This window comes from Anopheles bellator, chromosome X (assembly GCF_943735745.2).
Source record: "Anopheles bellator chromosome X, idAnoBellAS_SP24_06.2, whole genome shotgun sequence".
Taxonomy (NCBI): domain Eukaryota; kingdom Metazoa; phylum Arthropoda; class Insecta; order Diptera; family Culicidae; genus Anopheles; species Anopheles bellator.
Genome location: NC_071287.1, coordinates 7,507,980 through 7,527,391, shown reverse-complemented (window position 1 = coordinate 7,527,391; position 19,412 = coordinate 7,507,980). Strand labels below are relative to the sequence as shown.

The 19,412-nt window shown below is 52.5% G+C and overlaps 7 protein-coding genes across 10 annotated transcripts; 1 reads left to right on the top strand and 6 right to left on the bottom strand.

The window, feature by feature from the left end:
* Positions 1–3,909: 3,909 nt before the first annotated feature.
* On the bottom strand, positions 3,910–6,735 carry LOC131213550 (uncharacterized). 4 transcript variants are annotated; one of them, XR_009156964.1, is made up of 2 exons: positions 4,785–5,292; positions 3,910–4,173 (listed from the first exon to the last, which is right to left on the bottom strand). XR_009156964.1 is itself a non-coding variant. In XM_058207614.1 (2 exons), exon 1 carries the CDS (start codon positions 6,702–6,704, stop codon positions 6,189–6,191), a length of 516 nt encoding a protein of 171 aa, XP_058063597.1. In that variant the 5' UTR covers positions 6,705–6,735; the 3' UTR covers positions 3,911–4,173; positions 6,187–6,188. The 4 variants fall into 4 exon arrangements, 1 of the variants encoding a protein (XP_058063597.1); XR_009156963.1 differs by lacking the exon at positions 4,785–5,292 and adding an exon at positions 4,376–4,771; XR_009156962.1 differs by lacking the exon at positions 4,785–5,292 and adding an exon at positions 4,400–4,771.
* Positions 6,736–6,946: 211 nt separating this feature from the next.
* Positions 6,947–7,666, bottom strand: LOC131213693 (uncharacterized). Its single transcript, XM_058207797.1, has one exon. It carries the CDS (start codon positions 7,455–7,457, stop codon positions 7,062–7,064), a length of 396 nt encoding a protein of 131 aa, XP_058063780.1. The 5' UTR covers positions 7,458–7,666; the 3' UTR covers positions 6,947–7,061.
* Positions 7,667–9,148: 1,482 nt separating this feature from the next.
* On the bottom strand, positions 9,149–10,710 carry LOC131213564 (uncharacterized). The gene has a single exon (XM_058207628.1). The coding sequence runs from the start codon at positions 10,477–10,479 to the stop codon at positions 9,637–9,639; it is 843 nt and encodes a 280-aa protein (XP_058063611.1). The 5' UTR covers positions 10,480–10,710; the 3' UTR covers positions 9,149–9,636.
* Positions 10,711–11,562: 852 nt separating this feature from the next.
* On the bottom strand, positions 11,563–12,094 carry LOC131213772 (cecropin-C-like). Its single transcript, XM_058207888.1, has 2 exons — positions 11,929–12,094; positions 11,563–11,821 (listed from the first exon to the last, which is right to left on the bottom strand). The coding sequence occupies exons 1-2, from the start codon at positions 12,025–12,027 to the stop codon at positions 11,741–11,743; spliced, it is 180 nt and encodes a 59-aa protein (XP_058063871.1). The 5' UTR covers positions 12,028–12,094; the 3' UTR covers positions 11,563–11,740.
* Positions 12,095–14,493: 2,399 nt separating this feature from the next.
* LOC131213543 (cecropin-A-like) lies at positions 14,494–15,080 on the bottom strand. The gene is made up of 2 exons (XM_058207603.1): positions 14,918–15,080; positions 14,494–14,821 (listed from the first exon to the last, which is right to left on the bottom strand). Exons 1-2 carry the CDS (start codon positions 15,017–15,019, stop codon positions 14,741–14,743), a joined length of 183 nt encoding a protein of 60 aa, XP_058063586.1. The 5' UTR covers positions 15,020–15,080; the 3' UTR covers positions 14,494–14,740.
* Positions 15,081–17,015: 1,935 nt separating this feature from the next.
* LOC131213651 (cecropin-B) lies at positions 17,016–17,513 on the top strand. Its single transcript, XM_058207736.1, has 2 exons — positions 17,016–17,195; positions 17,304–17,513. The coding sequence occupies exons 1-2, from the start codon at positions 17,091–17,093 to the stop codon at positions 17,379–17,381; spliced, it is 183 nt and encodes a 60-aa protein (XP_058063719.1). The 5' UTR covers positions 17,016–17,090; the 3' UTR covers positions 17,382–17,513.
* A 444-nt stretch (positions 17,514–17,957) lies between these two features.
* Positions 17,958–19,179, bottom strand: LOC131213756 (uncharacterized). The gene is made up of 4 exons (XM_058207871.1): positions 19,070–19,179; positions 18,834–18,992; positions 18,608–18,754; positions 17,958–18,545 (listed from the first exon to the last, which is right to left on the bottom strand). The coding sequence occupies exons 1-4, from the start codon at positions 19,142–19,144 to the stop codon at positions 18,411–18,413; spliced, it is 516 nt and encodes a 171-aa protein (XP_058063854.1). The 5' UTR covers positions 19,145–19,179; the 3' UTR covers positions 17,958–18,410.
* Positions 19,180–19,412: the final 233 nt, after the last annotated feature.

Here is a 19,412-nt window from a genome sequence, read left to right as displayed (position 1 = left end):
TCCTTCCTTTTCAGAATCGCTACGAAGGGATTCGTTTTCGTGACAATGCCGTTTCCTTGTTTTAGGTGCAATTAGTGTAACATACCCTGTTTTGCATCCAGTCTGCCCTTCTTACTTTGTTGATTTTTCCATAGGCAGACCAATCTCGCATCCTGTATCGTTTCTGTTGTTTTTCGTCCAAGGGTATTCGATGCGGACTATACTAGGGTGATCATTAAGGTTTGACGTTCGATACCATAGGGTGCTGCTACGAGCCTATTTTTTTTTGTTATATTGGTACACTCTTTATATGAATGTATGTGAAGTTTCATTTCAATCGGTTGCTTAATTTTTGTTTTCCAACCATTCAGTATCGACGTGTCTTAGTATTTTTTACAGCTGTTATGACGTCATCAATTGATGAAAAACGCTTTCCGGGCACGATTTTTTTCGGTTTGAAAACAAATGCATGTCGCCAGGTGCCAAATCTATTGAATACGGTGGATACCTTAACAATTCGATCTTTAATTTATGGATTTTTGCCATTTTCAAAATGCTCTTGTGATACGGTGCATTGCCCTGATGAAAGAGGATGTTTATCTTTTGCAAACCGCGTCTTTTTTCACGAATTTTCACTTTCACGAATACAACAATATTCGAAAATTATTTTTTTATCAGTTTGCAAGTAATTCGTTAGCAAAATTTCATTCGAATCGCTGAAACTGATGCTTACACTTTTTAGGGCGATTTCTGGACATGGACATTTAAACTCAGAACCGCCCTTTTAACACTTTAATGAAGGTAAAGAGTTCTTATACACTTTCAACATTCGTTCATAATTTTCCTATGCTTTTAAACTTTTCAAAAAAAATTAATCAGTGCACGATACTTGACTTTTTTACATTGTGTAAAATACTGTAGCATGTCGATACTAAATGACTTGTAGAAAAAAAGTAAGTGACCGATTGAAATGAAAGTTCGCATACGTTCATATGAAGAGTATACCAATATTTAAAAAATTTAAGCTCGTAGCAGCGCTCTATGGTATCGAACGTCAAAACTTTATGATCACCCCAGTAAGACTCTCTCAGAGCCTTTACCCCAAAGGAATGTAAAACGCATGCAAAAGTCACTTTTTGTCAGAATAGAAACATTTTTTTTTTTAGGGAGCCCTAGACGACGACCCATAGTCGCCAATTCCCTCAGAGTTGAGGCTTCCTGCTGTTTCTTCTTAAAAGAGTCTTTTCGTTTGTGAGCCCTTGCCAACGAAACATAGATGCCGACTCCCTCAGAGTCGGGGCTCTTAGTACTTCAAACCCCCCTACCAGTTTACGTCTCTCGGAAAGGCCAGGGTTTGAAACGCCCTGGTACCCTGATTGACAACTGGTATTAGAATAAAATTAGAACTAAAAAGAGCCGAATGTTAAGCTAATACAGCTCAAAGTCTCTATTATACAGAAGAAAAAAAAACCTAGTAAGTGCATGCCACTGGATACGTGTCGGTGTGCCTTTCGGTTTGGGTACAATTTCTTCAACATACCTTGTTTCGTATCCGGTCTGCACTTCTTACTTTTGTTGATCTTTCTATAGTCTGCTATAGTCTGATTTTCTTTAGTCCTTTATTATTTTTCATCTCGCCATTTAACCCTTTTCCTTTTCTTCATGGGCTTGAAGCGATTTCCATACCTGCCGCCGTTTCTTCTGCGATCAGGGCATTTTTATGACACGATGCAAACTTAGTTTGTGTATCTCTTTCTCTAGGCAACCGGGCACGTTTAGGCATCTTTAATATTTCATTCTAGCCGTAAGGGTCTTAGTGTAAACAATATGTTTGATGGCTGCAGGGTTTCGAGTTTTGAGAGAGTCCGGTTTGGGTCGAAAAATGCTGGCGTGTTATTTTGGCATTGCTGGGTCGGGTTCTCGGCCTGCGCAGGCTTTGGGCTTTTCTACAGCATAAACCAGCTTGCGCCCGGATATAAGAAGCATGGCTGCTGCACACTACGCCTGCGGTTAACCCATCACCCGACGGCACCGGCGTTGTTCATCGAGCTGATAACCGGGCTTAAGCTTATAAGAAACTTCGATGAGTCGAAAATGTTCGACACATTGACGGTCGTCTCATTGTCGACCCGGTCCGCCGGCTTGTAGAAGATAACGTGCCGCCTCGGAACCGGAACCGGGGTTCCCAGGGGAGTGCTGCGGTGCTGCCTGATGCATCCTTTTCCTTTTAAAACATGGCTCTTTATTCAGGGAAAAAAAATAAAGAAAATGCTTCCCTTCCTTAACAGCCCTCGGGCTCCCCCTGGGTACGTGTTCCCTCGCGCGGGCTATACTGCAGGTGGGCCGACCAGTTTAGCTTATACATTAATCAACAAACACTTATTAATCAACTACCTTCCCGCGTCTTCATTCACGTTGTACGCGCTTCTGCCCGGCGTTATCTCTGCGCCGCGTTGCGCCGTTGTCTACGCGCTGCCGCGACGATTTCTAGCCTCTCAGCTTCCTGCTGATGCCTGTGCGAATATGCTTACTGCTGATGCAGAGCTCAATCTCGCTGGAGCTGTTGCGTGCATTTTTTTGGTGCCCCTAGGATGTTCCTCCAGTACGTCGGACTCGCTAACATCCGCGTAACGAGGTCATCTGGAGTAGCACCCCTTAGCTTCCGCCCGCTGATGTCCTGGAAGCGGGGGCACTCAAAGAGCACGTGTTGTTCTGTCTCTGGTACCCCCGAGTCCGGCGTATCCGCAAACTTTCGTTTATGCAGGAAACTCCTGTAAAACCCGTGGTTCGCAAATACCCGTGGTTGCCGAGATCACACGTCCTGCCAGCCGGGCCTCCTGTCGGGAATGGTAGTGACGGGCGTCCTCTCTCAGCAGATACTGCATCGGGAGCATAGCGGCAAGCAGCACTCTCTAACTCACTAACTACCTTTTTGGGCGATTGCGCCTTGTGCGCGTTAGACTGCGCGGCAATTCTCCTGGATGGCCATGACTTCCTCAGCCCAAATCGGCGCGGCATATCTCATGGTGGACTCAGCAACTCTGGCCGGAATCCGGCGGGCGCAGCTTCCCGGGCATCAGCACTCGTAGTGCCCGTACTTGTCGCTCCGCTTTCTCTGCCACTGCCTTAACATGGTCCTTCAAGGCCAGTTTTTAGTTGAAGGTAACCCCTAGGTATTGTAGTGTTTTCTCAATTTCGTGAGTCAACTGCTGTAACTGAAACTGCTGAAGCTGGTTAGTCCGTTTTGACGAAAATATGATCGCCTCCGTCTTCTAGACCGCCAGCTCCAGTTCGTGACGCACCCGGCTCGTCTTATCAGCAGCGAGGCAACCAACAACAGCAGCAACACGAACGACGGTACTTCCCCGAATTGAATTGAATTGTATTGTAAAATTGAATTGTACATTGAAAATTTACTGTAGCATTTGTCTTTCGACTACTTTTTGACGGCTGGGTCCAACATCCCCTAGGTCTGGGGTCTATTATGATTCGTGGACTGCGGCGATACGAGCGCTTCCAAGAGTGTTCTCTCTCTCTCTCTCTCCCTCGTGATGCGCTGTGTGCGAGCGTTTCAGAACATTCGCTCTTGCCCGAACAGGACTGCGAGCGGAGCCTGTCTTTGGTATGAATAATTGCGTCGCTTGGTGGATCAAATCTTCTTCGAATAAATATCACAAACGTCACCGCCGTCGCCCCCGTGGCGCCGTGGACTTGGAGTATGATGAGGTGGTCAGTGCAACGACGGCGACACGGCGAAGGGCACAGACAACAAGCCGAGGTTCAAGCCGCTCATACCGAAAGATTAGTGTCCAACTCGGTCGTCCGGAGGAACTGCCACATCCACGTCCAACCAGCTACACAAACACAGAGAGAGACTCGGGGACATCGACAGCAATAAATAATAATCGCCCCGTGTCTGCACACAGGGATTTAGGAGCTATCGCACGATAAGCATACTATTGACAGGGTGCAATCGAACACCGCCGGTAGACCACTGGACGGCTTGGTTTGGTTTTCTAGAGACTGTTCTTATTTATTGGTGTACTATATAATAGGGTCCACTCGTCGTCGTCGTCGCTCGTCGTACCCCTGGTCGTCGTCGTACCCATTCTCCCCGCGGTTACATCCGTGTCCACTCGCTGCTCGCTTGTCCACAAGTGAAAGATATACGTTAGATGTAGGCTCGTCCGCTGTCTGCAAAAAAAGAGAGGAGTGTATTGCAGAGGAGTGTATTGCAGAGGGTTGAGAGGCGTTAGATCACTCAGCTACACGTGCACCGCCCCATGCCACAGAAACAGAACAACACCCGGAACAAAACGGCATAGAAGTATTCCTGGGAGGCATGGGAGGCCCTGGGAGGCCCTACAAAACTATGCCTATCACTAGGTCTACGCACTACGATCGTCGACGATTGGGTCACCTAGCTTAACACCACCACCTTCCGGCAGGAACCGAGGCGGTTCATTTTAGTGCCATCCGGGCACTTGGTTCGATCGGCGTAGCGGAGCAGATTCCCCCCCAGTTTGCTGCCATCGGTTTGCTGAAACACCGCACCCACCGCGTCTTCTGGGGACGAGGTTGCTGGCAGTACCACTAGCAGCAACGCGATCAGCACTACCAGGGTCACTATCCGTGTAGAGCACATAGCAGGACCGGTCGGACAGTAGTACGGCACCCGAATGAATGCCGGCCACCAAGAACCGACTCTTATCGTCGGCACCACTGCGCAGAAGTGACCCGCTATCAGGACCCTCGCTGATAACCCTAATAAAGCGATAACCCTTTTTCACTTGCACGCAACGCACCCCTAATTTTTTACTGCTGCTGCTGCCGTGTACGCTCTCAAGCTCCCCATCAGAACGATATGGTGCTCCGGCAGATGCCACGCGTGTCGGACACTTGGCCCGCGCCGCAGCTACTGCCGGCCAGGTTGGGTGAGCGCAGGATGTTCGCTTTGCTCGCTTCGCTCGATGCCGCCGCTGTGTTGCTTACGTGCTGCTCCTCCTTCGAGCGCGCGAATATTACACGCACCCCGTCGGCACGGGCGACCACTTGGAACAGGAGCAGTAGCAGCGACACAGCATAAACCAGCCGGCGCCCGGAAGTGAGAAGCATGGCTGCTGCACACTACGCCTGGGTGCGAGGCCTTCACGAGCTAACTATCTGACCAGTAGAGGCTCTACACTGCCAGCAGGACACTACACACTACACACTGTTCCGATGCAGCCCAAGTCCGCGATGCCCGACGCAAACGACAGAGAGAGAGAGAGAGAGATAGCAAGACAGAGCAGTAAAGAGAGAGAGAGAGCTTAGCGGTAACACCTTCGCGTTGGTAGAGCTTGGGGCCTGGGGACTCAACTGAACTGAGTCATGCACATTGGCACAGCCCATCGGCGGCGCTGCGGTTAACCCATCACCCGGCGGCACCGGCGGTGGCGATCGAGCTGATAACCGGGCTGGCAGAGCTTCGGTGAGTCGAAAATGTTCGACACATTGACGGTCGTCTCATTGTCGACCCGGTCCGCCGGCTTGTAGAAGATAACGCGCCGCCTCGGAACCGGAACCGGGGTGCCCAGGGGAGTGCTGCGGTGTTGCCTGACGCACCCGGCACGGCTTATCAGCAGCGGGGCAACCAACAGCAGCAGCAACACGAACGACGGTACTTCCCCGAAGCGGACCATGCTGTCGGTTCGTGCTGTCAGTCTAGCTTGGCGTCTGACAGTCTGACTGGCACCCACACAACCACCGGCAGCCGAACGGGTCGGAGAAACAAAACAAAGCAGGTCACCGTGGTCACCGGAAAACCAAAGCGCGGTCGACGCGCGCTGTCGACCGTGTGCTGCCCGGGTCCGTACTGGAGATGGCAGCTCGGGCTCACCGTGCCATCGAAGGCCCCCACAGTTTGTGTTCGAAATGGCCAACGTCGCACGTATTGCGAGCCACGAGCCACACTGATAAGATAGGGCAAGGGCATCGAACATTCCGGCATCATCGGTGTGCGTGTTTGCGAACTTTGACGACTACTGAGCCCCCACCAAACAAACACGGCCAGCCACCGGGGTTGACATGTTCGAAAAAATAAACAAACACGAGATGCGACGTGCTCGAACTTCGACCGCCATTTCTGATTAAGCTCGCAACTGGAGCACCCACACCGCTACAAGAAACCGATGCACCGACCGAACCGCTAATTCTACTGTGCCTTACCCTCAGATGGCGGACGCTTCGGATGGTTCTTCGGAGTCGTCGTAATCGAGATAGCCGCCATCGTCGGTCTCCGGTGGCTTAACCGGCGGCACCAGATCGGCCTCCTGGATGATGATGACGCTCCCGGCTCCCGGCCGATCACCGATCGGGCGATACTTGGTCGCCGTGATCGAGGGCTGGAACAGGTACGTGTAGTTCGGGTTACGGTTCTCGAACACCGGTGTCGGAAACGTCGGTCGCTCATCGGCCGGCGGCGCAGCGGTTGGCGTGCTGCTCGGATCCCGGCCCCGGAGCCGTTCCGTCGCCAGGAAGCGATTGACCAGTTCGTTCGAGACGCCGTACACGGAAGGCCGGCCGTCCGTACGGAACACCTCCAGTACCTCCTCCACGTGCACCTCGCCGGGGCGGGCCGGCTTCTGGGTACGCAGATACTTCCGGTAGGCCGGCTCCAGCGACTGCGCTAAACCGACGAGCGAAGCAACCAGCAGCAACACGATCGGTGCGATCGAACGTGGCATCGTGGGGAGCGCACCTCCTGAAATGCCTGAACGAACGGAATACTGCCGCCAAGCAGCAGCTACAGGTCCATACTGACCCTTTCGTGCTGGCGAAGGACCTCAGCCTCCCAATCAACCCAACCTTGACCTGCAGGCTGCGCACCGAATCTGGCGGACTTATCGCGACCGTGCAGTGCTTGCCGTGTTGCCTACCTTGCGGCGCACGCCCCAAAGAAGACTACCGGAGGAGGCGACAATGAAACGCTGGCAAACGCTTTATTTAAAGGCAAACTGTTACAGAGCAACCGGTCGTATCCTGGTCGGCGGAGGGGGAGGGAGGGGGCGAGTCTCCGGAGTAAACCCTAGCACCGCCGGTGGTCAATGGGAGCCGTCGAGGAGCACCTTCGGGGTCGCTGGGTTCAGCGAGTCGGGTTGCGCTGGCTGCTGCTCCTTCGAGCTGCTGCTGAACGTGTCGCGCAGGTAGTCCCGCACGTTCGTCGCATACTCCTTCGCCTTGGACGCCCCCTGCTTGACGCCCGCCTTCACCTTCACCACCCCGTCCTGGACGCCTTCCTTCACCTTGGTGGAAAGATCACCGAAGAAGTCCTTCACGAGCTCGATCGTACCGGGGCGCTCCTCGCTCGAGTCAAGCTCGGCCAGGTCCGTGTGGGAGCGTTGCTCCGGCGGCAGCGCGTTCGCCTCCCCGGTGGTTGCAACCGCCGCCAGCAGCACCAGCACCCCGCCGACCGCCAGGATCACCTTCGAGGCCATCATCAACCGGTGGAACTACGCGCTCAAGAGTTTCTCGCCTCGGGAGTGTTGTCTTGCGGCTTGCTGTTACGTACAGGAATGCGTCGAATGCGGTCACCACCGGGCAGAAGTAGTAGTATCAGCTGTGCAAACCACCGCGTAGATAGTAGTACACCGAGGGCGAATGCGACCACAGATCAGCACACTCGTCGACCGACTAACCGGACTGGCGGACTTTGAGAGCGCGATAGCGAAACCTGCAGGCACTCGCGCGGGGGGTGGGGGCTGTATTGATGAGCTAGTTAAGCAAGCAAGCCACTGGCGCGCTGCTGGACTATTTACGTCTGCCCCCTCCAGTCCACACCACGCCAGCCTGGCCAGCGTAGGGGTGTCAGGATTTTGGCGGAATTCGACACTAATTGCCATCGTTCGCCTCCGCTGCGAGGAGCCTAGCCCGTAGCTTACTACCCCGCAAACGAAACCGGTTTTGGTGACGGATGACCTCCAACGTACGCGGCCCCACTCGGGCAAGCCGCGTGCGGGCAAGGGCTAGGCCACACACCCCCCTAGGCCAGCGGCACTTCCAACGGTGCAGTGCGAGGTAGCTGGTAGCGGCTGGCCGGTGGAGTAGGAAGTTTATTTATTGAATCAACACTGATTGGCCGAGGAGGGCAGCATCTTGGAGGCGTTGCAGGCCAGTACGACTCCACACGCTCTCGGCTGATTCACTTTGGTGCGCGTGTGTGCGTTGATGCCGCTGTTGATGAGACATTACCGATGCTGCTCGCTGCCGCAAATGCCGTCCAATGCGATTACCGGCGGGGGCCATTAATCCATTCTGTTCCGTTCCGTTTTAGCCACCGGCCGTCTTTGAATGCGAAACCGGAAAAGGCATTAGTCGGAGCATTAGCATCGGAGCTGATCGGCTGATACGGCGAGAGTGAGTCACAGACTCACCGGCTCGACCCTGCAACACAGGCAAGATAGCGGATGCCCGCGAGATGATGGCCACGATGATGATGGTGCTGATATGCGCGTTGCTGCCGCTCAAACGAGACCATCAAATGGTTCGGCATGGGATAAGTTCCGTGCGGTGCAGGAAATGGTGCAATCGGCCGTCTAGTGGCCGTAAGGCGCGCTTTTTGGAACGAATGAACCGAACGCGCGCGGGAGCTGCTGCCCAAAGTATGTGGGTCAGTGTGACGAAACGCTAGGTTGGCGCAAGGTTGTAACCATGGAAAGTTAAATCGCTGAGACCTCATCGATAGAGAGAGAAAGAGAGAGAGAGAGAGAGAGAAAGAGAGATAGAGAGCGGTTGAAAGGCGCCCAGGCTGGACATCATCAAGTGGTTTGGGGCTGAATGGACCGGGAAGTGCGAACAAGTCAACAAGCTACCAGTGAACGGAATCTCGGCGCTGCGCAATAAGTAACCGGTACGGGACGGCTCGTACGGGCAAAGAACTGTGAGCCCTGGCACGTACCGTCGGCACGGGGCATTTTATTCATGAACGACTGGAATTACCCCGGTTACCGGTCGGGATCGGGAAAATGAAGTCACCTGACTGACGGTGAGCTGTTCGAGGTCCAACAGGCCTTCGCAGAGCTCTATTTCCAGCAGGCACAGCAGCAGGGCGGCCATATTAGCTTTTGCTGATGTGTCATCCCTGCGTTCTGGAGCAAGAGACGTACACATAAACAAAGTTTTGACAGTTGAAGTTTCGAATCCATTTTATTGTCGGTTTTATTTCAGCCGTTTCAACCGCACGCCCAAGACCTCACACCTCACACTGTTTTTGGCTGGTGGAGGTTGGGTGGACGGCAGCGAGTGAGGTCGGTTGCGCACGACGGATACATATATCCGCCTTAACGCCTGCAGGTTTGTGAGTGTCTGTGTGAGTCTGTGTGGTAATCGTGATGATCGTGATGACGGGTAATAGAACTAAATTAACAAATCACACTTCTTAACGGCCCGGAGGGGGAAGGGGGGGCAAACTGGCCGGCCCTGAAAGCCTAAGCCGCTCCCGAAATAAAGCAACACCCTTCCAGCTGGCACCCCACCCGCTTCTCCTTCCATCCATCAAAGGGAGGTTCACTTTCGTTGGCGAGGGAAGGTTTTGAGAGCGCCGCCAAATCCTCGAGCAGCGAAAAGGCAACCTGGCACCGGGTCAAGGAACGGGGGGGGGGTGGTTGGGGATGAAGGTGCTCAAAATATATTTCGGCACTTGCCATTGACCACCTCCTGGCCGGACTTGCAAGCGAGCGGCCCCGCGATGATGAACCGATTGTCCACCGTGACTGACGACGTCGTCGGGACGGGCGTCTCCGTCACGTCCCGGTCGCCCCCGCTGTCACCGTCACCGGCCCCGCCACCGTTCAGGTCACCCTTGTAGTCCTTGTCGTTGAAGATGATTCGCTCGTCGTCGTCGTCGTCGTTCGGCACGATCTGGGCCGGCTCGTTGGAGACACCGACAGCGCCACCGAACGCCACCAGGCTCGGCTCGGCGCTGCCACTTCCACTGCTGCTGCTGCTGATTGCTGGTGATTGCGGTCTCCTGGTTGATGGGGATGCGGTGCCGGCGGTGGCGCCCGTAGCTTCCGGTTGAGGGGCCGGCTCCGACGTTAGCGCGCCAGCCGTCGACGTGGACGTGGCGTGTTCGGCGGTCTCGTCCTCACCGCTGCTCGGTGGTGGCTGTTCCGGCTTGACACCGGTTAGCTTGCTCCGCACGTAGTCGTAACCCTGCAGCACACCGTCCTTCACCGAGCTGGCGGCGCTCTCCAGGCTCTCCTTCATCTTGGCCGTGCCCTGCTTGAACGCGGACGTGAAGTCGTCCAGGAACTTGGACATTTTGCTACCCTCGGGCAGGGCCTTGTTCGAGGCATCCGCTTCCTGTTGAGCCGGCGCCGCTTCGCTAGAGCCATCCCGTACGGAGGAGCTGCTGGCCGGACTGCCCCCCGTCGGCGTATCGATAGGGTTCGTCCGCACCGAGGGCAGCGCCACCAGTAGCAGTAGCCCCAGGCAGACCATCACCGCGCTGCGCAGTGCCATAACGGGGGAAGCTCGACACCGGGTCTACACGCGGTCTACGGTCTTTGACGATGCGCGATGGTCACACTTCAACTAGGCTCACGTTCGGGCGTGCGTTCTCTTGAAGTCTCGGCCAAAGCTATCTGAACTATCGGGCAGGAACCCTCTCACGCGCTCGCTCGCTCTCTTAGACCAGCGTAACACACCGTAACGCGCGCGCCACAAGCAGACGAGTCACTACCACTGCGTCGAAGCACCCGACCACGAATGAGCGGCAACACGGATGCCCAGCTCGCCACTCGGTGCAGCTCTCGGCGATGACGGCAACTGAGCCGTCACCACCGGACCAGACCATTCACCTGCCACACTGCCTGCCGCGCGCGATGCAAATCAACTTGTCTCCTCTTCCCACCACTAGAACCACTTGACCCGCCTTCTGCTGCTTGCTCGACGCGAGCCGGAGTGACCGGACCGGAATCGCACTGCGTGTTACTCTTCTTTCCATTCTTTCGTCGGGTCGTTCCCTCTTAAAGCCGGGCACACAATCGGTGGCTCATGGACTGGGGTGGGCGATCAGGAACCAAATACAGAGACGAACCGGTTTGGCCTACACTGTTTTCGGTAATAAATACTGAAACCCAAGCGGTGCCGCGGCTTTGTCATCAAATGCTTTAAAACTAACATGGAGCCTACGTCATCACAACTACATAGGGCGTGTGAAGAATTGAGCCCTGGCTGATAGGTGTAATGTGATTTTGACCAATTTGGTGGCCTCGTGGCTAGGCATCGGTTGGTCTTCTAGATAACGGAGGTCTTCCACCGTCTTGACACCGCGGCTCAAGGTTCGCCCGAAACCGGATCGTGGTTCGGGGTTTTTTTTTTTGGCAAAGCCCAGGCCTGAATGTCTGTGACCTGCAACAACAGCTGCTCGACCTGGCCGGTTCTGCGGAACGCGGAATCAATTTTCACAAATTAGCGCTCCGCAGAGGGTACCACCAGGGTACCAGTTGCGCGGAAGCAGAGAAAGTGATCGTAGTTTACACTTTCGCCTTGACTAACCCCGTCGCTCCCGCCGTCGATCCAGGAAGAAAACACTTTGCTGAATTAGAGGCACTCACAACGAGCCAGCGCGGTGCGGCGAGACGACTTTATTAGGTTCGCCATTACTTCACGAGGTCGGAGGAGGAGGTCTGAGGCAATGATACCGTGTCGCCAGACGTCAGGCAGACTGTGTTCTGTGTCTGAGTGTCGGGAGGAGCACGGCGACAGACGGGACGGCGCCCTAGCCAACGAGACCTTTCACGCCCGCCGCCACCGGTAGGCCCTTCTGAGCCGCGTTCGTGATGCGACGGCCGGCTCCTTCCTGTACAGTTAGAGAGAGAGAGAGAGGGAGAAGGAGAGAGAGACAGAGAGGTAGCGAAAGGATCACACGGCTCACAAAACTCAATTAGTGGCACTCAGATCGCTTACGACTTTCTTGAGGAACTTCTTGAAGCGTCGGCCCTCCGTCTGGCCCAGGAATACGCCGACCAGCAGCAGCGATACGATCAGAAAGAGTTTCAGGTTCATGGTGCGGCTTCGGAGCAGTTCAGAGCGAATGGCGACTCACGGTTTCTCGCGGATGTGGTCCTGGCAGCGAGTGAGATGGTTTTTATATACGCCAAGCCGGCCGGGGAACACCCAACGGGGTAGTATTTGGACAGCGATACCACGGTCGGCGGTTTGCGTACAAGGCGATCTTCGATGTCGTTTTCAAGAGGTACCTGAACGTCTCCTGAAACACGCCATTAGACAAACGGCACGTGCACTGGTTTGTGCAGATAGTAGTAGCACGGTCTATAGGAAGGTCTAGTTCAAAGGGTTGCTATAGTACTATACTAGGCTGCTCATTAAATTCGATAGGAAAAACACATTTTTATGGGTTGAAATGCATTTAATTATTCAATATGGCCCTCCTGAACATCAATACACTATTTCCTAGGAGCGTCAAATTTTTAAATTCCATCCCTGAAGTGAAAAGTTGAAAAGGCTTCAAAATACGCTTCCGCAGCTACAACAGCTCATTTGCGTGATCATTTGATGAAAAACGCTATTCACGCTTAATTGTTTTTGAGAATGGAAAACAGATGGAAGTCGCTAGGAACCAAATCTGGTGAATACTTTGGATATTGTAACAATTCGAACTCTAATTCAAGGATTTTTGTCTTTTTCAAAATGCTCCTGTGACAGGGTGCATTGCCCTGATGAAAGAACATGTTTACCTTCTGCAAACCGGGTCATTTTTCGCGAATTTTCACTTTCAGTAGGTCTAAAAGGTTACAACAATAATCGAAATTTATTGTTTTACCAGTTTGCAAGTAATCCGCAAACAAAATTTTATTCGCATCCCACAAAAGTGATGCTAAATTTTTTTTGGCAATTTCTGGACGAACTCGTAGCGAAACCAAAGGAAACGGTTCACACCACTTCTTAGCCTCTTGTTTTGATTCAGGATCATAGTGATAGACCCAAGTCTCATCCATAGTGATGATTTAATGCACAAAATCCACTGTATCCTATCGAAAATGCTTTAAATGTTGTCAAGAAAGATGCAATCGAATTCGTTTTAGCGAATGCGGCACCCATTTTGCAAATAGCTTTTAACAACCCAAAACTTCAGTCAAAATATTGGTTATACTGCTCAATTAGAAGGCTAGGACTTATACTAAATCTCTTTAAGTGATTCGACGATTTTCCAATACGGTATCCTGATTTTTCTACGATTTCAGCTGTTGTGTCAGTTTTTAACGTTTTTGATATGGATCGTCTTGAAGGCTAGTACGACCGCATTTAAACTCAGAAACCCCCCTTTTAACCCCCTAATTAAAGGTGCAGAGTCCTTGTACATTTTCAACATTCGTTCATAAATCTCCTTTGTTTTTATACCTTCCAAAAATAAAAACTCAATCGATGGACGATACTTGATTTTTTCCATCGTAAAAAATACTGTGACACGTCGATACTAAATGACTTGTAAAAAAAATTAAGTGTCCTATTGTAATGAAACTTCACATAAGTTCATTTGAAGAGTGTACCAATATAACAAAAAAAAGTTTGGCTCGTAGCAGCACCCTTTGTTGTCGAGGCTCCGATTTTAATGGGCAGCCTAGTATCGCTTCGAGAGCTTGAACTGAGAGTTTTCACAGCTAATCGTAAATGCAATTCTGGATTTGAGGAATTGTAGCGCGCAAAAATGACAGCTGGGTATTCTGCACACCGTTTAGACATGGTCGTGTCCATCAACGTGAGCGCTCTGTGTCTACGTCTGTAAATGGATCCCACAATCATTTCTTACTAATCGCCATTCGACTTCTGCTGCTGCTGCGCTTCTTCAATCGCGTTCGCTGCGTTCGCTTGCATTCCATTATTCGCTCTACGTCATTCGCACGATCGTTGCCCTCGTCGACACGTTCGCTCACGCGCTCAACCCGCTCACTTATCGCCGCCTTGGCGAACTGTAATCATGACCCCGGAGCGCGGATTTCGGTCATATTGGATACTCTCTGTGGTGGTGCGATTTATGTTTCCGGAACTTCCGTACAGATCAGAGTACGCCATCACCTTCATGTTTAAGGCCACCGCCACTGCACCGCCGGTGTGAGAAAGTTCAAACGATATAATATGTTTAACAATAACCGACCTACACAAGTCCGGCGTCCGACAAGATTTCTGTGCGAAACATTTCAATGCATGCAGTGCACCAAAATTGTCTACATTTAGGCGCAACCATCACCGTAAGCGGCTATGATTCGGTAGTCGGCAGTTGAGCAATAAGACGAACCCTTTGCCGACTGTACAGGAAGATAGCCTATCCTTGACTGTTTGAATCCCGTACCATGTCCATTTGAAAGTTTGCAGTAGTTCACGTATTACCTCGACTTCGGCATTTGATGTTTTGACCAGCATTGGAGGATCTTGGTGCAATGAACAAACGAATACACAACGATTTGAAGCCTAGCAGCCCAGCATTTTCGTGAACCATGCAGCAGACTGCATTTGTTCATTCGTTTTTCGAAAATCCGAGCTGATTTTTATAATATATGCTTTTAATTTATTCTTTTACGTTATTTATCATCTTAGAAACGATGTCGGCGATACGTGTCGATCCGTCCAGAGAGAACACCGTTCACAGTACGCATACGTACTCTCCTGCGGAACCTCCTGCCCGGTAGAAAGATGTACGGCCCTTACTCGCTATGGCTCGTAATTCGGTGTACGGTACTTGGTTGGTTGTTGGCCACCATCACTTTCCGAGCGCCTTTACTCCAGTGGCCACGGGTAGCGCTTTCTCGGCGGCATTGAATACTCGCTGTCCCGCCTTCTCCTACGGATCATGGATTAGGGCAGAAAAGAACAGAAGATTGACTCGTAGAACCACAGATTCTAATTCGTTCCGGTGCGACGCTTAACCTCAACTTACCACTTTTTTGCCCAACTTTTTCAGCCAGCCAGCTTCGGTTTGGCCGACGGCGAGCAGCAGTGTGGCCAGCACCACGAACAGGAAGATCTTGCTGAAGTTCATGTTGAAGTTGACTGAGGGTTGAGGGTTTTCGGCTACAGAATATGCTTCCGCTGCGACGGTTGATCGGTGACTGATAGCTAGAGTTGGCACGCGCATCTGATTTTATACCGAGACATCGCCAGCGTTTCTTTGTTTACCCAGGATGCTCGGTTTCACGCGGGAAACCACCGAACGGCTCTCGGTTCGAACGGGGGTTTTCTGATGCGCCTCGGCGGCCAGCAGCGATCCAGGCGCAATCACGAAAAGGAACCTCTCGATCGGTGTGCGAGTCTCCAGGGGATTCCCGCCGAGTTGGGAAAAAGACTTTCTCCGCGCGATCGGTCGGTGAAGTACCACGGGAGCGTGGCCATCCTGAGCGCTTGGCGTTAATTCATGCAAATGTCTCCAGGCATCAGTCTAGCGTGTGACGCTCGTCAATCAACAGCAGCGTGACAGATCTACCTCAACCAACCGCGATCAACTCAACCATAAACCTACGCCAAGATCTTGGGATGGGCTGGTCGGTTGGTTCTTCAAGACCATCTAGAAAGCCCTTCCGGTGGGCCGGGTGCGGACCGAAAAGCACTCGGAAAATGTGGATGTGTCAATTAGAACCGCGTTATCGAGCTGTTTAGGAGCCGGTCACGCGGTAATTAACGTTTCAAAGGTGGAGAACAAAATAAGTAAACAGAGTGTTATGTGAAACGTAATCACTGAAATACTTGTACTGATTTGTATCGTTCCCTGTGAAGCAATTTATCACCTCAGCGATAGTTACACACTTCATGCAGTGGAAACAATGCCCTAAGAACGCATCAGACAACAGACAAGAGGGACTACAAACTTTTTCGCTATCAGAAAGCAAAACGATCTATGATATAATGTCTACATTCCCTCACCTCAACTCAGGCATTCTTCTACATCTTCTGGTACACGTTTCGCTCTTATCAGAACTCCGGTACGGTGCCTGCTCTCTGTTTACTGTTGCAGTCTACACCTTTCAGGAGTTCTCTGAGGGTCTGTTTACCGTCTGTCTGGAGGGACTGGAGAAATTAACGGCACCCTCAGAGGCGTATCAGTACTCTCCATAGCATTGTGGTCTCGAGAAACCCGTCTAAAGTACGCGTGGTGCCGAGAATAGAACCGATGTGTCGATTGCTTTATTTGTCCCCACTCCCAAGATGCAAGTAGTGAAGAGATGCGATGTGTAGTCACGCATGTTTACCCACCTCGAGAGAGAGAGAGAGAGACCGACGATAAGATCGTCGAACTCGTTTTTTTCGCGTCGTGTACATTTTTTGTTTTGTTTCGTAAGAACACATGGCGACGATAACGGTTGCGCGCTGCGCGATGTTTATTGCATTCGAGTTGCTTGTTTTGTTTTGAGTTGCAGTTGAGCAAGGAACGTTTTTTTTTTCAAGGTCTCAACACGGATTTTAACTTTACAACCTTCATTACTGTTAGATCTCGTCCCAAATTTCCCTTCAGCCGGATCTGGCACTGCAGAATGTGATCCCCCTATTAGTGTCTGCTGAAGTATATGACATACTGCATTACAGAACCTCCAGGTGAGTAGCTACCAAAGTTTCAATAATTGGGTATCGGGACCACGGGGAATCCAGCCAGGTTCGTTGGGAACTACCTCGGGTAGTAAGATTGACATTAACATTATTTGCCCTTCCGGAACATGGAACACCCTGTCGATATCTCGAGCCCTCGAGTCCCGGTTGGGTGCTCTCGAATAAGGGCAAACTTTTGTTCTTAATGTCCGACCTCCGATGGTCGGCTTGGCGATCGGTGTTCCGTCTCCCCGTTTGTCCCGTTTTCTGGGAATCCCCAACGCCGAGAGTCCATATGCATACACACCCGGGAAAGAGGGAGATGTTTCTCGTGGTAGTTCCCCGAACCGAACTCGTCCGTAGGTCGGCCTCAGTCTCTGCTTAGCTTTCGAGTGGCACCGAGATGTGGACTTTAAATAGCTTTCACCGAAGGACGAACCGGCATCAGTTCGCTTCCTGGCTTCCGACAGCGCGGAATCGGCTCTTTAACGGCAGCAGCAGCACTCGCAGTACCACAGCAGCCCTGCAAGACGATGAACTTCACGAAGCTCTTCATTCTGGTGGCGATCGCCGTGCTGGTGGTGGTCGGCGTCCAGCCGGCCGACGGTGCCCCAAGGTGGAAGTTCGGCAAACGACTAGTACGCATGCACACCTAACATAGCTTAAGATCTTGATCCTCACCTCGGCCCCCTGCATCGTGTGACAGCTAGTTCCTCCAGCTAACGGACTCCCTTTTCTACTTACAGGAAAAGCTGGGTCGGAATGTGTTCAAGGCGGCCCAGAAAGCCCTGCCCGTCATCGCCGGATACAAGGCCCTTGGCTAGCTAGCTTAACCCACCCGTCGGACTCCCACTGACAGCGCCTATGGCTGTGCCGTTCTTCAGCTTTACTGTGTGTATGTGTGTGTAGTATGTAAGCTAACATCTAATAAAACCAACAGATCGCAACCTTCTGTTTTCCGCAACCATAAAGCCTGACACAATGAGCATACACGAAATCCACGTCTCTCGTCCGAGTTGGCCAAGTTCATCACACGCTTCGCTGGCGGGGTGGCTGGCTCGTGGTGACGAAAGCTGCACAGTCCAATGTCAGTGACTCTGTGGGGCGTTAAGTGAGTCGGAATCATCAGCTGCACCTGACACCGCAGCTGGCGGCGCTTGAGGCTAAAGGGGAAACGGGTACGGTATCTCTCGAGCTGCGTGACCTTGGGCGGGGAAGTGAGTGAGGAAACAACTTGACTGTGGGGGAGGGGCGTTTAATCAATACCACCCGTGCTGGACGCTTTGGCATCCGGTGACATTGGCGCTGGGAGTGATGACACTAAATGACACTTTTTCAGTTACAATTCTTCAGTGGACTTCGACACAGCTTCGCCATAGCTTTATTGTGTATGTGTGGCTCCTGCTCTTTCTCAAACTCCCGATCTCTCTCTCTCTCTCGCTCGCTCAATCTTTGTTTATCTGGCGGTGCGCCGTTGCGTCAACCGGTCTGTCATCCTTCGCTGCTAATTGACACCTGTTAGCTTGATCACCTTCGCATCCGCGCTCACTCAGGTACTTCTTACCCACCACCACCACAGCAAAGGACTCAGGTCTGTCCCAGTCCCTCCCAGCTTTATGCCCAGCATGCCCCCCTGGACGAACTTATTACGAAAACCTATACAATTTATACTAGAAGTGTACAAACCACCCAGCGCCGCTATCGCTATCCCTCCGCTGCAGTCTTCCTTCCTAGCTGGCCTAGCTTATAGCTCCTATGGACCCCGTTTGTGTCGTATCACAGTAAAGAACCCGGGCCCACCTTCCCCGTTAGGCTGGTGGGCTGGAATGTGGAAGCCGTTGTCGAAGGGGATGCTAAGCGTTGCCCTTCTTCGCTTCGACCTGCACCGTTAGGTTCACGTTGGCCGGCCCGGCTGCGGTCCGGTTCCGAGGCGGGAACGCCGAGTACTTCAGCTCGCGCTTGTAGTCATCGATGTTGTACTTCGTTTGCTGGGAATGGTACGTGAAAAAAGAATCATAAGCAGCTCACCAGGGCACGGCTCGCGACTTACATTCCACGCGTCGTTCCATTCGAGCCGGAACAGCTTTTGGAGGCCCCGATAGTTGCGGTTCAGGATGCGGCCGAGCTCGACGCGCGAGATCCGGTACTTGGCCGTGGTGCTGGTCGCCGGATCGGGCGTGGTCGGTGTGGTTCGAGGCTGTTCGAGGCGGGAAACAGGAATTAGGTGTGTGTTAGGTGATGGTCGGCATGTCCACCACCGTCACTTGGCTACTTACGTCCGGCGTCGTGGTGGTGTACGTATCGGTGAACTCGTTGCTCAGCAGGTTGTACACGTTCTTCAGTGTGTAGGTGGTGTCGTTGTACTGCTGGTAGAGTAGCGAACCCAGGTGGGACACTTTTTGGAAGAAGCCCAGACCACGCGGCGGTCTCGACAGCTGCAATGCGACAAGCGTACGAGGTGACGTAGAGCGAACACAAACACCCGGGCCCGGCCCGGCCGGGCAACGCTTACCGATTTGTGAGCTGCGTGGGACTCGGCTCCGCTGGCCGTACTGGCCACCAGAGCCAGCAGGAACGCTGCGAGCATCACCTTCCACCAGCTAGTTGACGCGTGCCGGCTCATTCTATTCTAGCAACCTCTCTCCTATGTGTATCACTCACTCACTCACTCTCTCTCTCAATAGAATTCTTCGTTTGCTCACTGTGGCTGTCAGCGCAATTTCTGCAACGAACGAAATAGAGCACACGGGACAAGGTCACACACCGGCCACCGAATTCCCAAAACTTTCCGAACGGGCCGGGATTTAGGCGATGAACACAAGCCACTGAGCACCTGTAAACCCTGCGTTACCCAC